This window comes from Oncorhynchus clarkii, chromosome 20 (assembly GCF_045791955.1).
Source record: "Oncorhynchus clarkii lewisi isolate Uvic-CL-2024 chromosome 20, UVic_Ocla_1.0, whole genome shotgun sequence".
Lineage (NCBI taxonomy): Eukaryota > Metazoa > Chordata > Actinopteri > Salmoniformes > Salmonidae > Oncorhynchus > Oncorhynchus clarkii.
Window position 1 is genome coordinate 62,886,772 of NC_092166.1, and position 16,050 is coordinate 62,902,821.

Consider the following 16,050-nt stretch of genomic DNA (forward strand, 5'->3'; position numbering starts at 1 on the left):
GATATACATGAGTGTGACTATAATCGAAGAGAATTCTCTTGGAAGATAATGCGATCGGCATTTGATTGTAAGGAATTCTAGGTCAGGTGAACAAAAGGACTTAAGTTATTGTATGTTGTTGTGATTACACCATGAGTCGTTAATCATAAGTCATACATCCCCGCACTTCTTCTTACCAGAGAGATGGTTGTTTCTGTCGGCTCGATACATGAAGAAACCGGGTGGCTGTACCGACTCTGACAACATATCCTGGGTGAGCCATGTTTCCATAAAACAGAGAATGTTACAATCTCTGATGTCTCTCTGGAAGGCAACTCGTGCTCTAATTTCGTTCACCTTGTTATCTAGAGATTGGACATTGGCAAGTAATATGCTCGGGAGCGGTGGATGGTGTGCTCGCCTTCTGAGTCTGACCAGTAGGCCGCTCCATTTGCCTCTCTTGCGGCGACCGCGTTGTTTTGGGTCAGCCTCTGGGATAAGATCCCATGTCCAGGGTGGAGGTCCGAACAAAGGATCAGCTTCTGGAAAGACGTATTCCTGGTCGCAATGTTGGTAAGTTGTCATCGTTTTTATATCCAATAGTTCTTGCATCAAGAAGAGTGCATGCGTGCGTGTGTATGTGCAGTGATGTAAAGTTAAAATACTTTCAAGTACTACTTAAGTAGTTTTTTGGGGTGTCTGTACTTTACTATTTATATTTTTGCCAAATTGTACTTTTACTGCACTACATTCCTGAAGAAAATAATGTACTTTTTACTTCATACATTTTCCAGGGCACCCATAGGTAGGTGGTACTCGTTACATTTTGACAGGAAAATGGTCCAATTCACACACTTATCAAGAGAACACCCCTGGTCTGCCTCTGATCTGGTGGACTCACTAAACACAAATGCTTTGTTTGTAAATTATGTCTGAGTGTTGGTGTGTGCCCCTGGCTATCCATCAATAAAATACATTTTAAAATGGTGCCGTCTGGTTTGCTTAATATAAGGAATTTTTATACTTAAATATATTTAAAAACAAATACTTTAAGACTTTTACTCAAGTAAGATTTTACTGGGTGACTGTCATTTTCTATTAAAGTTATCTTTACTTTTATGCAATTACCTTTTCAACAGCCGTGTGTGTGTGTGTGTGTGTGTGTGTGTGTGTGTGTGTGTGTGTGTGTGTGTGTGTGTGTGTGTGTGTGTGTGTGTGTGTGTGTGTGTGTGTGTGTGTGTGTGTGTGTGTGTGTGTGTGTGTGTGTGTGTGTGTGTGTGTGTGTGTGTGTGTGTGTGTGATGGGAGGGACCTAGGCTACAGCCAGGGAGTGGGCGGACTCGTCATATCATCATAACAACCTCCTTATAATTTTTCCTCTCTCTTACAACTCTCTGGAGGCAGAAGAGGAGAGAGAGGAGGGTTCTTCGAAAGCAGGGACAAACTACTAATCCAGATTAAATAAACTACGAGCTCCACTAGTGTGTTTGTTGAAAGTCTCTGTATGTGCAATAACAAAAGACGGTAAAAGAGAGGGAGCGACCTGTTAACGCCGGGAAAAGATCATTCGTTCGTTGTACCGAAGCCCCGTGGACATGGAGCGCTTATGTGGACCAAAGCTCCCGTTCTGGGTAAGTAGGGCTTGTCGGTGGCAGTCAGTAGAGTTCGCGGTTGTGATCACCTCGTGCATATCACAAGGATCTGAAACAAGGCCATTGCCTTGGCCTCAGTGTTTTCTCTGTGTTCCTCACATTAGATATAAGAATATTTGTTTCACTTTGTATAGTTGACTATTCTAGTAACGTTTCATGGTTCTTGGGTTTTTAGCCTACAGTTAAGAGTACAATACCCCCATGTTGGCGATTTAAACATGACAACGAGCGCAGCTGAAAAAAATATATATTATAAGACAAGGAAATAAATATTCGGTCCTGGAGGCTTTCATCAACTCAACCCTGAGCCTACCCAGTAAGCAAAAGTATTTTGAAAATACGTATTTTACAGACATTTGCTTTGGTCGTTGTTTCTAGGGCCAAATGTCAACAGTAAATAATTTCACTTTAATGTACATGTTAATGAAGAGAGCATTATTTCACGTTCAACAGTTTTTTATTTCCTATTTAAATAGCAAAATGGAGTTAATATTCCAAGTTTGCTGACACAAACAGAACACTTTAACCACAACAACATTTTCATTAATGGCTACAGAAATGTTTTACTTCCTATGTAGTTGTTCGTCTACCAGAGTTAAATCCATTGACTGTAAATCAGCCTGAATAAAAGCGTCTGTTAAATGACCAAAATGTAAAAATGAACACTTGCAAAGCACAGGGGTATTATTTAAGTTGGATCTGCCCCCAAACAAGACCAAATTTGAACCAAACATATTTGGACCAATTATAGGTGTCTATGTTAGGTTCATATCAAGGCCTGTCCAGAGCGGACCAAAAAGCGGAATATCAAAATGTAATTGTTACAATGTTGATGAACATGTAACCTACCCTTCTAAATCCATTAATCTCTGTGTGAAACCACACAGTGACCTCAGTCAACCTGACCTTTTTAAAGTTCACAGCGCATGAGCACATTATAGGTCAACTGTGCTTGTCTGTTTTGGTATTATACTAGGCACCTGATTTCCCTCACTCTGGTGCGTATTCCACAAAAATGCCTTGTTTACGAGGTCACGAGAGGTGAAGACCTCAAGTATTTGTGCTGCCTGACTTTGCTTGGTCTAGGTTACTTAAAAGTGTTTGGTAATCCCTCTGAACTCAGGGTCTAGCTCTCATGGTATGAGAGCAACACATCACTAACAGATCTTCACATTCAAGGACACATCCATCTTACATTTGGTTCCTTAAAATGTTTGGGTCTTGGTAGTTGGTTGCCAGTGTTCTGCTCCCCAAAGTCAACAGGAGAACAGGCCAACACATTTCTGGTCCAGAGATTGTGGACTTTAGAGGTCTCAGTCAAGGTTAGGACTCTAATACTGTACCTTACAAGTTCAGCTAGTTCAACCTAAATACCCCCAGCCTATTTAGACTCTTTATTGGTCTGTGTGTGTCTGACAGACAGTGGCATTGACGTTTCTTGGACTACTGTGCTGAGGGACAGTTTTTTGCCAATAAAGCCCTTGAATTGAATTGACGGACAGGGAGAAGGAGAGTGAAAGCGGGATGGGGTTGGCTGGGAAGTGAGAGAGAGGGATTTAGAGAACATGATTTCGGCCTCGATCACACATACAGCATCATTGCGTTTAAGTACACCAGATGTACATTCATTTCCAATGGAACGCTGCGTTTGCCTTGCAACATTGCAGAGCGTTCAGTGTGGTGCATACAGGGCATTTGGGAAGTATTCAGACCCCTTCACCTTTTCCCAATTTTGTTGCTTTACTGCCTTGTTCTAAAATGGATTCAATAGTTTTTTTCCCCTCATCAATCTACACACAAATATCCCATAATGACAAATTAAACGGGTTAAGACATTTTTGCAAATGTATTAAAAATAAAAAACAGATACTTTATTTACATACGTATTCACACCCTTTGCTGCGTTACTCGAAATGAGCTCAGGCGCATCCTGTTCCCATTGATCATCCTTGAGATGTTTCTACAACTTGATGGAATTTACCACAGGTGGACTCCAATTAATTGGACATGATTTGGAAAGGCACACACCTGACAGTGCAAGTCAGAGCAAAAACCAAGCCACGAGGTCTAAGAAAATCCTGTCTCTGAGCTCTACGGACAATTATGTCAAGGCACAGATCTGGGGAAGTGTACCAAAAAATTTCTGAAGCATTGAAAGTCCCCCAGAACACAGTGGCCTCCATCATTCTTAAATGGAAGAAGTTTGGAACCACCAAGACTCGGGCAGGAGCTGGCCGCCCAGTCAAACTGAGCAATCGGGGGAGAGGGGCCTTCGTTAGCCACTCAGTAAAAGGCACATGAAAGCCCGCTTGGAGTTTGCCAAAGGGTACTTAAAGGACTCTCAGACCATGAGAAGCAAGATTCTCTGGTCTGATGAAACCAATATTGAACTCTTTGGCCTGAATGCCAAGCATCCCGTCTGGAGGAAACCTGGAACCATCCCTACGGTGAAGCATGGTGGTGGCAGCATCATCCTGTGGGGATGTTTTTCAGCGGCAGGGACTGGGAGACTAGTCTGGATCGAGGGAAGATGGACGGAGCAAAGTACAGAAAGATCCTTGACAAACCTGCTCCAGAGCACTCAGGACCTCAGACTGGGGTGAAGGTTCACTTTACAACGACCCTAAGCACACAGCCAAGACAGCGCAGGAGCAGCTTCGGGACAAGTCTTTGAATGTTCTTGAGTGGCACAGCCAGAGCCTGAACTTGAACCCGATTGAACATCTCTGGAGAGGCCTGAAAATATCTGTGCAGCGACGCTCCCCTTTCAACCGGACAGCTCTTGAGAGGATCTACAGAGAAGAATGAGAGAAACTCTCCAAATACAGGTGTGCCAAGCTTGTAGCTTCATACCCAAGAAGACGCAAGGCTGTAATCGCTGCCAAAGGTTCTTCAACAAAGTACGGAGTAAATGGTCTGAATACTTGACTTGATCATTTTTTTTATATTTACAAACATGTCTAAAACTTTTTGCTTTGTCATTATGGGGTATTGTGTGTAGATTGATGAGGAAAACAAACAATTTAATCAATTTTAGAATAAGGCTGTAATGTAACAAAATGTGGAAAAGGTCAAGGAGTCTGAATACTTTCAGAATGGATAAATCGAAGGTATACGTCAAATTGTACGCGTAGACGGCTTGACAGAAATGGTAGCAGACGGTGAATGTTGAACTTTTTTTGCACCCATATCCAGATGATGCTGCGTACCGTTTTGCCCGATAACGCTGTAGGTCTGTTTGAGGCGTTAGATGAACACAGAAGCACACAGGGCATATAAGGTTCCCCCTGTCCTGCGCCCCTCCCCTTAGCTTCCTTCTCTCGGCTTTCTCTGCTCTCACTCTCTATCGATCTCAGATCTTAGATGGAGTCCTACAGAGTGTGTAGCATGTGCTCATCATACCAATGATGTTTTCAGCAAACAAACAAGTATGATGTCTGACCAGAGCATGTCTTTCTCTCCCACCACTCCCCCGTTTTCTCTCCCACCACTCCCCCGTTTTTTCTCTCTCTCTCTCTCTCTCTCTCTCTCTCTCTCTCTGTCTCTGTCTCTGTCTGTCTCTCTCTCTCTCTCTGTCTCTCTCTCTCTGTCTCTCTCTCTCTGTCTCTCTCTCTCTCTCTCTCTCTCTCTCTCTCTCTGTCTCTCTCTCTGTCTCTCTCTCTGTCTCTCTCTCTGTCTCTCTCTCTGTCTCTCTCTCTGTCTCTCTCTCTGTCTCTCTGTCTCTCTCTCTGTCTCTCTGTCTCTCTGTCTCTCTGTCTCTCTGTCTCTCTGTCTCTCTGTCTCTGTGTGTGTGTGTGTGTAAAGTCAATATACAGTATGTTACCTCCTTTTTTTCAGTAGACTAACCTAGTTCTTAAGACGCCTTATGCTGTGAGAACAGACAGATGGAGAGGAGAGAAAGATAAATAGAGTGCATGTGTGTGAGAGGGAGATCTGAAGGGCTTTAGTGCAGTAGTGGCTAAGGCCTAATTTGAAATGAGTTCAAGGTGGTTTTAGGCTCGTAGGCTAGGAAGGATTACAGTAATGTCTTTGACACAGGAGGACAGCGTGTAACTCCACCCCTAAAGCTTTATTTTACAGATACGTAGTATGGTTTCAGTTTTTCACCACTTTAATTCCCTATATGCTGCAACAGGTGTACTGTTGACATGCGGTAAAGCTAATCCTTTGGTTCACTCATCTCACAATTTGTAAAATTGTGAGTGTTAAAGTAACTGTCCAGTGAAAATCTCACTTTTAAAAGTTCATATTTTGTTAATTCATACACAGATAATTTGTTGACTCATCCTATACTTGTATTTGAGGGGGAACTTTTTTTAAACCCATCTCAAACATACCGTTAGTTAGCCATTTCCTCAGGAAGATGATGTCATCCTCCTGAGGAGGATGAGCTGGCAGATCAGCGGTATACTCACATTAATATTTTTAATGACCGGTATACGCCCACACCATTCCAACCAGGGTTTTGACTGGCAACATTTTAATTTACCGGGAATTTGAGAAATTTACCGAACAGATATGCATTGGGTACGTAACCTGATCAAATCAAATTTTATTGGTCACATACACATGGTTAGCAGATGTTAATGTGAGTGTAGCGAAATGCTTGATGCAAATGTTCATTCCATAATGCAGTTAGCGAGTGGTTTCATGTGACAGAGATTCAAATATCCGTTAGATCTCCTCTTTCTACATTTCTATTAGGCAACATTGAAGCAAGGTAAGGCCTCGTATGTATTAAAACGTCCAGGTTTCAAACAATTGATTATGCGTTTCAAAATGCATACTTCCTCCAGCTCATTGGGGCGGCAGGTAGCCAAGTGTTTAGAGCGTTAGACTTGTAACCGAAAGATTGCAAGATCGAATCCCTGAGCTGACAAGGTAAAAATCTGTCATTCTGCCCCTGAACAGGCAGTTAACCCACTGTTCCTAGGCCGTCATTGAAAATAAGAATTTGTTCTTAACTGACTTGCATAGTGAAATAAAGGTAAAACTTTAAAAAATGTAATTAAATTGCAAAGTGTTCTGGGACGTGTTGATGAAACCTGCCTTCCATCGCGGTTTGATGCCGTGTTCAGAACAACTGGGAACTCGGAAATCTGACTTCTCTATTTTTTTGGGGGGGGACAAAAGACAGCTCACGGAAACCCTGATTCCAACACAGAAAATCTGCTTTTTAACATGTGTTGGGGAAGCTACTCTGAAAATATCATTTACCAAGCTACCAATTACTTCACACTGGAAGAAGTTAAGCTGCACTAAAGTTACCCTTAAGAAAAATACAGTTTAGTAAAGTAACTTTGAAAAAGTAGTTCACAACATCCATACGTTTTTGGAAGGATAACAATTTCACTTGTATTGTAATTAAAGGCCCAATGCTGTCACATTTTATATACACTGCTCAAAAAAATAAAGGGAACACTAGAATAACACATCCTAGATCTGAATTAATGAAATATTCTTATTAAATACTTTTTTCTTTACGTAGTTGAATGTGCTGACAACAAAATCACACAAAAATTATCAATGGAAATCAAATGTATCAACCCATGGAGGTCTGGATTTGGAGTCACACTCAAAATTAAAGTGGAAAACCACACTACAGGCTGATCCAACTTTGATGTAATGTCCTTAAAACAAGTCAAAATGAGGCTCAGTAGTGTGTGTGGCCTCCACGTGCCTGTATGACCTCCCTACAACGCCTGGGCATGCTCCTGATGAGGTGGCGGATGGTCTCCTGAGGGATCTCCTCCCAGACCTGGACTAAAGCATCCGCCAACTCCTGGACAGTCTGTGGTGCAACGTGACGTTGTTGAATGGAGCGAGACATGATGTCCCAGATGTGCTCAATTGGATTCAGGTCTGGGGAACGGGCGGGCCAGTCCATAGCATCAATGCCTTCCTCTTGCAGGAACTGCTGACACACTCCAGCCACATGAGGTCTAGCATTGTCTTGCATTAGGAGGAACCTAGGGCCAACCACACCAGCATATGGTCTCACAAGGGTCTGAGGATCTCATCTCGGTACCTAATGGCAGTCAGGCTACCTCTGGCGAGCACATGGAGGCCCCCCAAAGAAATGCCACCCCACACCATGACTGACCCACCGCCAAACCGGTCATGCTGGAGGATGTTGCAGGCAGCAGAACGTTCTCCACGGCGTCTCCAGACTCTGTCACGTCTGTCACGTGCTCAGTGTGAACCTGCTTTCATCTGTGAAGAGCACAGGGCGCCAGTGGCGAATTTGCCAATCTTGGTGTTCTCTGGCAAATGCCAAACGTCCTGCACGGTGTTGGGCTGTAAGCACAACCCCCATCTGTGGATGTCGGGCCCTCATACCACCCTCATGGAGACTGTTTATGACCGTTTGAGCAGACACATGCACATTTGTGGCTTGCTGGAGGTCATTTTGCAGGGCTCTGACAATGCTCCTCTTGCTGCTGGGTTGTTGCCCTCCTACGGCCTCCTCCACGTCTCATGATGAGCTGCACTACCTGAGCCACTTGTGTGGGTTGTAGACTCCGTCTCATGCTACCACTAGAGTGAAAGCACCGCCACCATTCAAAAGTGACCAAAACATCAGCCAGGAAGCATAGGAACTGAGAAGTGGTCTGTGGTCACCACCTGCAGAACCACTCCTTTATTAGGGGTGTCTTGCTAATTGCCTGTAATTTCCACCTGTTGTCTATTCCATTTGCACAACAGCATGTAAAATGTATTGTCAATCAGTGTTGCTTCCTAAGTGGACAGTTTGATTTCACAGAAGTGTGATTGACTTGGAGTTACATTGTGTTGTTTAAGTGTTCCCTTTATTTTTTGAGGTGTGTGTGTGTGTGTGTGTGCATAATACATCATATACAGTGCCTTGCGAAAGTATTCGGCCCCCTTGAACTTTGCGACCTTTTGCCACATTTCAGGCTTCAAACATAAAGATATAAAACTGTATATTTTTGTGAAGAATCAACAACAAGTGGGACACAATCATGAAGTGGAACGACATTTATTGGATATTTCAAACTTTTTTAACAAATCAAAAACTGAAAAATTGGGCGTGCAAAATTATTCAGCCCCTTTACTTTCAGTGCAGCAAACTCTCTCCAGAAGTTCAGTGAGAATCTCTGAATGATCCAATGTTGACCTAAATGACTAATGATGATAAATACAATCCACCTGTGTGTAATCAAGTCTCCGTATAAATGCACCTGCACTGTGATAGTCTCAGAGGTCCGTTAAAAGCGCAGAGAGCATCATGAAGAACAAGGAACACACCAGGCAGGTCTGAGATACTGTTGTGAAGAAGTTTAAAGCCGGATTTGGATACAAAAAGATTTCCCAAGCTTTAAACATCCCAAGGAGCACTGTGCAAGCGATAATATTGAAATGGAAGGAGTATCAGACCACTGCAAATCTACCAAGACCTGGCCGTCCCTCTAAACTTTCAGCTCGTACAAGGAGAAGACTGATCAGAGATGCAGCCAAGAGGCCCATGATCACTCTGGATGAACTGCAGAGATCTACAGCTGAGGTGGGAGACTCTGTCCATAGGACAACAATCAGTCGTATATTGCACAAATCTGGCCTTTATGGAAGAGTGGCAAGAAGAAAGCCATTTCTTAAAGATATCCATAAAAAGTGTTGTTTAAAGTTTTCCACAAGCCACCTGGGAGACACACCAAACATGTGGAAGAATGTGCTCTGGTCAGATGAAACCAAAATTGAACTTTTTGGCAACAATGCAAAACGTTATGTTTGGCGTAAAAGCAACACAGCTGAACACACCATCCCCACTGTCAAACATGGTGGTGGCAGCATCATGGTTTGGGCCTGCTTTTCTTCAGCAGGGACAGGGAAGATGGTTAAAATTGATGGGAAGATGGATGGAGCCAAATACAGGACCATTCTGGAAGAAAACCTGAGTCTGCAAAAGACCTGAGACTGGGACGGAGATTTGTCTTCCAACAAGACAATGATCCAAAACATAAAGCAAAATCTACAATGGAATGGTTCAAAAATAAACATATCCAGGTGTTAGAATGGCCAAGTCAAAGCCCAGACCTGAATCCAATCGAGAATCTGTGGAAAGAACTGAAAACTGCTGTTCACAAATGCTCTCCATCCAACCTCACTGAGCTCGAGCTGTTTTGCAAGGAGGAATGGGAAAAATGTTCAGTCTCTCAATGTGCAAAACTGATAGAGACATACCCCAAGCGACTTACAGCTGTAATCGCAGCAAAAGGTGGCGCTACAAAGTATTAACTTAAGGGGGCTGAATAATTTTGCACGCCCAATTTTTAAGTTTTTGATTTGTTAAAGAAGTTTGAAATATCCAATAAATGTCGTTCCACTTCATGATTGTGTCCCACTTGTTGTTGATTCTTCACAAAAAATACAGTTTTCTATCTTTTATGTTTGAAGCCTGAAATGTGGCAAAAGGTCGCAAAGTTCAAGGGGGCCGAATACTTTCGCAAGGCACTGTATCTATGTGTGTTTATACACTGAAATTTCAGGCAGTCTATTCAAACAGCTCCTACACTAAAAGAGCACTATCATTATTTTCACAATTTCACAGTATTATTCCAACCTCCGTGTGGAGACGCATACATGCGTGTGTGTGTATATGTATGTAGGATTTTTAATGAGTTTATTTGCAAATTATGGTGGAAAATAAGTGCGTATATATGTGTGTGTATATATATACATATACATATACGTGTGTGTGTGCGCGCACAAGTGTACGTACGTATGTATGTATGTGTCTCCACACTGAGGTTGGAATAATACTGTGAAATTGTGAAAATAATGAAGATTGAGAAATTGCTTTTTGCTAAGAAGCTATTTTTGTTTGACCATTTTAATTAATGAAAAATCACAGTAAGGCATCTACTTGTTACCCAGAATCTCTTTAATTTTGAGATAAAAACGGTTGCATTGGACCTTAAATTCTAGGTCATATTTAATAGAAATCAGGAAACACTGGAGACTTTAAGGCCATACAGTTTCAGCTCCATTGAGGGAAATGGTTTTCTGAGCAGCAACTAATATTACATTTACCTTCTTTCTACGACACTCATCCATTTCATCAGGTATAGCAAGACTGCTGGTCTATTGAGATTATGTATAACCGCAATCTTACTGTAATCTTTGTTAATTCTAAAGTGACCCAATTATTCAGTCCTGACTGGCAATTTGTAGTTGTTGAGTTATTAAATAAATATTGTGTCATGAAGGGCCAGTTTCTGGTTTTTAGTCCATAAATAGAGGCTTAATCTGTGTCCAGGAAACCGTCCCGAAGAATACACCATGGATGTTTTAATTGGTCATTTGTTGAGATCTTTTGCAAATGTTCACCTTACTTTGATAAAAATATTTTGTCAAGGATGCATCTTGTCATGTAGAGTACACCATAGATGTTTCTTTGGTTAATTAATGACCAGTGAAACATCCATGGTTGTGTCCAGTAAACCTGGCCTTTATTACACAATGGGGACCAAGAGGTAATATTTATATCGCTAGGACCCTGTTAATGTTGCTCACATCTATATTTTATTTGTGTTATTTTCATTAATTAATTCATCCATTGTTTCTGTCTTGTGAGGGAGTCAAAGCACCGATAATAAACTAACAAAGGATGTTTTCTAGAAAGGAAATCAGCCCTGTGTTGGGTTAGCTCAATGACTCATCTAATAACTGCCAGCTCCAAGCTCCTAACCTTTCCCTTACGTACGGATCTTATTATCATTCAGTCACTGTATGTAATGTAAGTGTGCTATTTTTCCTTTGTCATCTATTGATGTCCAAACGCTAATATTGTCTATAATTATATTTTCACATTTATTCCTATTGTTGAGAAATGTTGGCTTTTCAGTCTTGCTGTTTCTGAAATTTAACTTTTTTACCCCCTCAGTTTACACTTCCTCACCGTGGCTTATTTTCTTTCCTCAATAGTAATGTTTTCTGAACTCTTGAGATTCTGCTGATCTGGAAAAACATCAGGAAATGAGATTTGCTGACTGTACGGTCATACTCATACCTCCAGAATGACCACAGTTTCACTGAGGCATCTTCTCATGAAAATCAATATGAAACACACTTACATACGTTTTACTATCCTTGTGGGGACCAAACAGTTGATTCCTATTCAAAATTCCAGTTTCCCTAACCCTAAGTCTAACCCTAATTGCCCTTCTAGCAGTTGTGCCACTTCTCCACGACCTCTACTGCATGCCTGCAGCCAGCTCTCAGACCCAAAACATACAAACAGGCAGCATGGCGACAGGCACTTCCTCTTTTATCAGGGCCTATGTATAGTGGGCCTCCTTAGACATACAGTTGAAGTCGGAAGTTTACATACACCTTAGCCAAATACATTTAAACTCAGTTTTTTCACAATTCCTGACATTTAATCAGAGTAAAAATTCCCTGTCTTAGGTCAGTAAGGATCACCAGTTTATTTTAAGAATGTGAAATGTCAGAATAACAGTAGTGATTTATTTCAGTTTTTATTTATTTCGTCACAGTCCCAGTGGGTCCAAAGTTTTCATAAACTCAATTAATATTTGGTAGCATTGCCTTTTACATTGTTTAACTTGGGTCAAACGTTTCGGGTAGCCTTCCACAAGCTTCCCACAATAAGTTGGGTGAATTTTGGCCCATTCCTCCTGACAGAGCTGGTGTAACTGAGTCAGGTTTGTAGGCCTCCTTGCTCGCATATGCTTTTTCAGTTCTGCCTACAAATTTTCTATAGGATTGAGGTCAGGACTTTGCGATGACCACTCCAATACCTTGACTTTGTTGTCCTTAAGCCATTTTGCCACAACCTTGGAAGTATGCTTGGGGTCAATGTCCATTTGGAAGAACCATTTGCGACCAAGCTTTAACTTCCTGAAATGTTTTTAAATGATCAAATTTATAAACGAAACTAAAGATGTCTTGAGATGTTGCTTCAATATATCCACATAATTTTCCTCCCTCATGATGCCATCTGTTTTGTGAAGTGCACCACAACATGATGCTGCCACCCCCGTGCTTCACGGTTGGGATGGTGTTCTTCGTCATGCAAGCATCCCCCTTTTTCCTCCAAACATAACGATGGTCATTAAAACAAAAAGGTACAATCTTTGTCCCCATGTGCAGTTGCAAACCGTAGTCTGGCTTTTTTATGGAGGTTTTGGAGCAGTTGCTTCTTCCTTGCTGAGCGGCCTTTCAGGTTATGTCGATACAGGACTCGTTTTACTGTGGATATAAATACTTTTGTACCTGTTTCCTCCAGCATCTTCACAAGTTCCTTTGCTGTTGTTCTGTAATTGATTTGCACTTTTTGCACAAAAGTACGTTCATCTCTAGGAGACAGAACGTGTCTCCTTCCTGAGTGGTATGACGGCTGCATGGTCCCATGGTGTTTACTTGCGTACTATTGTTTGTACAGATGAACATGGTACCTTCAGGCGTTTGGAAATTGCTCCCAAGAATGAACCAGACTTGTGGAGGTCTACCATTTTTTTCCTGAGGTCTTGGCTGATTCCTTTTTGATTTTCCCATGTCAAACAATGAGGCACGGAGTATGAAGGTAGGCCTTGAAATACATCCACAGGTACACCTCCAACTGACTCAAATGATGTCAATTAGCCTATCCGAAGCTTCTAATGCCATGACATCATTTTCTGGAATTTTCCAAGCTGTTTTAAAGGCATAGTCAACTTAGTGTATGTGAACGTCTGACCCACTGGAATTATGATACAGTGAATTAATTATAAGTAAAATATTCTGTATGTAAACAATTATTGGAGAATTACTTGTGTCATGCACAAAATAGATGTCCTAACCGACTTGCCAAAACTATAGTTTGTTAACAAGAAATTTGTGGAGTGGTTGAAAAACGTGTTTCAATATCTCCAACCTAAGTGTATGTAAACTTCCGACTTCAACTGTAGATCTAGGATCAATTTACCCTAGCCAAGTCTTACCCTTAACCATTAAGGGATGGAATGTAAAACTGACCTTAGGTCAGTGTCTACGGGCAACTAGTAGTTAATAGCCCATTTCCCCAGCAGAGAGCTCTCTGGTCTAACACGGAACAGATGCTGCCATTAACATTTTTTTACAACCTCAGACGATTTCATAACATCCAGCCTAAAGAATGTTGCCCCTAACACCACTTACGAGTAGAAAAGTGAACTTTCAGAGATGATTCACATTTCTTTGATTTCTTTATTATTATTGAAAACTTCCACTTTTTTAGATGAATGACTTCAGACGAATTCTGTAAGGAACCAGAGTACCACATCCATTGGCGTGTTCTACTTTAAGTAGAAAAGTGAGCTTTAAAGACACGATTCAACATTCTTTGATTCTAAACTCTGAAAAACATAATCTGTGAACTCCACCTGGCCGTGGTTGTCAGTGTTTACGGTGTAGTGCTAACCATCTGGTAGGGCTTACAGAACCCCCACACAACATCTGATTAACAAAACGTCTCAGATTTACTTACTATCTGGTTATAATGTATGGAGGGGGGAGAGTGAGTATAGTCTGTACAGACAAGCTGGCTCCTTTTGATAACTTTTATGCCAACATTAAGTTCATACACCAATCATTATGTTCATGCAACGTCATACAAAGTAATTAGATGTCTATTGTTCATAACGTATGTTGAATGCTCATTAGATGCTGTAGAGACAATCCCTCTGACAGAACTCATAAGGGGCACATTTAACTTGAGTCGAGACCGAGATGCCGATAACAAGGCAGCGTTTTGCTGTTCTTCACGTCAGATTCCAATCACACACATATCAGACAAATCAATGCTTTCTTCCAATGCCAACAAAACAAATACACTGAGTGTACAAAACATGGTATTTGCACGAGACTGACCAGGTGAATCCAGGTGAAAGCTTATTGATTTCACTTGTTAAATCCACTTCAATCAGTGTAGATGAAGGGGAGGAGACGGGTTAAAGAAGGGTTTTTTAACCTTGACACAATTGAGACATGGATTGTGTATGTGACATCCAGAGGGTGAATGGGCAAGACGAGATTTAAGTGCCTTTGAACAGGGTGGTATTGTTCTGAGGGCAAAAAGGAGAGCAACTCAATATTAGGAATGTGTTCCTAATGTTTTTTGTACACTTGGTGTAGATAGCTCATTACTTTTCGAAGCATCATGGGGAAATTGCACACTTACCATAACCACTGATTTAAACTTGACACCCAGAACCAAATCAGCTACTGTTAAAGGGACATTTCTAAATTGTTCCACTTCATATTCATCATCTCCAACTCCACCCCAACATCGACATGTGTGAAAATGGCTTGTTTCTATATTTTGTAGTAAAAAAAGATAGAGGAAGATAAGTGTTTCCATTCCAATGACATCATCAACCAATTAGTAGGCAGTTAGTGGGCAATGCCTACTCATAATTGGTAGAAGAAATTGGCACGATGCGCACCAATGATGTCATTAGAAACATTTACAGTATCTCCCTCAATCTTTTTTTAATACAAAACATAAACACGCAATTTTCACAATGTTGATGTTTGGGTGGTGGACATGAATATGTAGTTCAAAATTGAAGGCTTTCGTGACAGATTGGCTATTGAGTAACAGTAGGGAACTTGCCACAACTTGACTGCAGGAATTGCCAGGCATTTCACAATATGATATTATCAAAATACTTAAGTGCCGGTACCATATGTATTGCAGTTCGATACTGTGATTTTATTGTGAAAAATATTGCTCACCATATGTCTGGGGCAGAGGGATAAGAGATAGCTATGAGAAAAATAATGTTGATCAGTAGCTAGGTTTCCATCCAATTGGTGACCAGCTCTTCATTAGGGCTGGACGATATATCAAATTAATTTGATATATTTGAATGTTTTTGCGCGATATTCCAAATACCTCTATCGTAAGAATCAAGTTTTTGTTATTTTTTCTTTTTATGGGCGTTTATGCCCGCTTGTTCTCATGTTCTATTTGTGGTCTCGTCTCCTTCACTCGTCTGCTACGTGCACCTTCCCATTTTACAGCAGAGATCTGTATATATTGAGGGATGCACGTCTCCTCCCTAATAATGGGAGTCGTTGTCCCAAAGGCGGGAAGACGGGCAATGAGTTTACGTCTAAAATTAGCCCATAGAAACGCATTGGCCTTATATCGTGGACAGATTTGAGCTCTTTTAGATCTTTCGCCTCTTCCTCTATGGTTTACACACACACACCAAGCCCCTGCCTCCCTCGCCAACAAAGTTGAGAGAGATCACATCTTCCTCTCTGACAAGTGGTTTCAACTCGCTGTTTGCATTTGAGGTTTGGGCCAACAGAATCGGTCAAATGGACACCAAAACACATTGAGACATTATTTTACTGTAATGGAGGAGAAGCTAACCTTTCCAACGATACCCTTTTATGTGTCAACTACTCAA

At 41.4% G+C, this 16,050-nt stretch overlaps 1 protein-coding gene across 2 annotated transcripts in view; it reads left to right on the forward strand.

Moving 5' to 3' along the window:
• Window positions 1-1,307: 1,307 nt before the first annotated feature.
• LOC139376675 (ATP-binding cassette, sub-family C (CFTR/MRP), member 3) overlaps window positions 1,308-16,050 on the forward strand; it is a 56,676-nt gene continuing 41,933 nt past the window's right edge. For both annotated transcript variants that reach the window (XM_071119522.1, XM_071119521.1), the window contains exon 1: window positions 1,308-1,609. In XM_071119522.1, coding sequence (XP_070975623.1) covers window positions 1,574-1,609 — 36 coding nt within the window. In that variant the 5' untranslated portion in view covers window positions 1,308-1,573. The remainder of the gene's footprint in view (window positions 1,610-16,050) is intronic.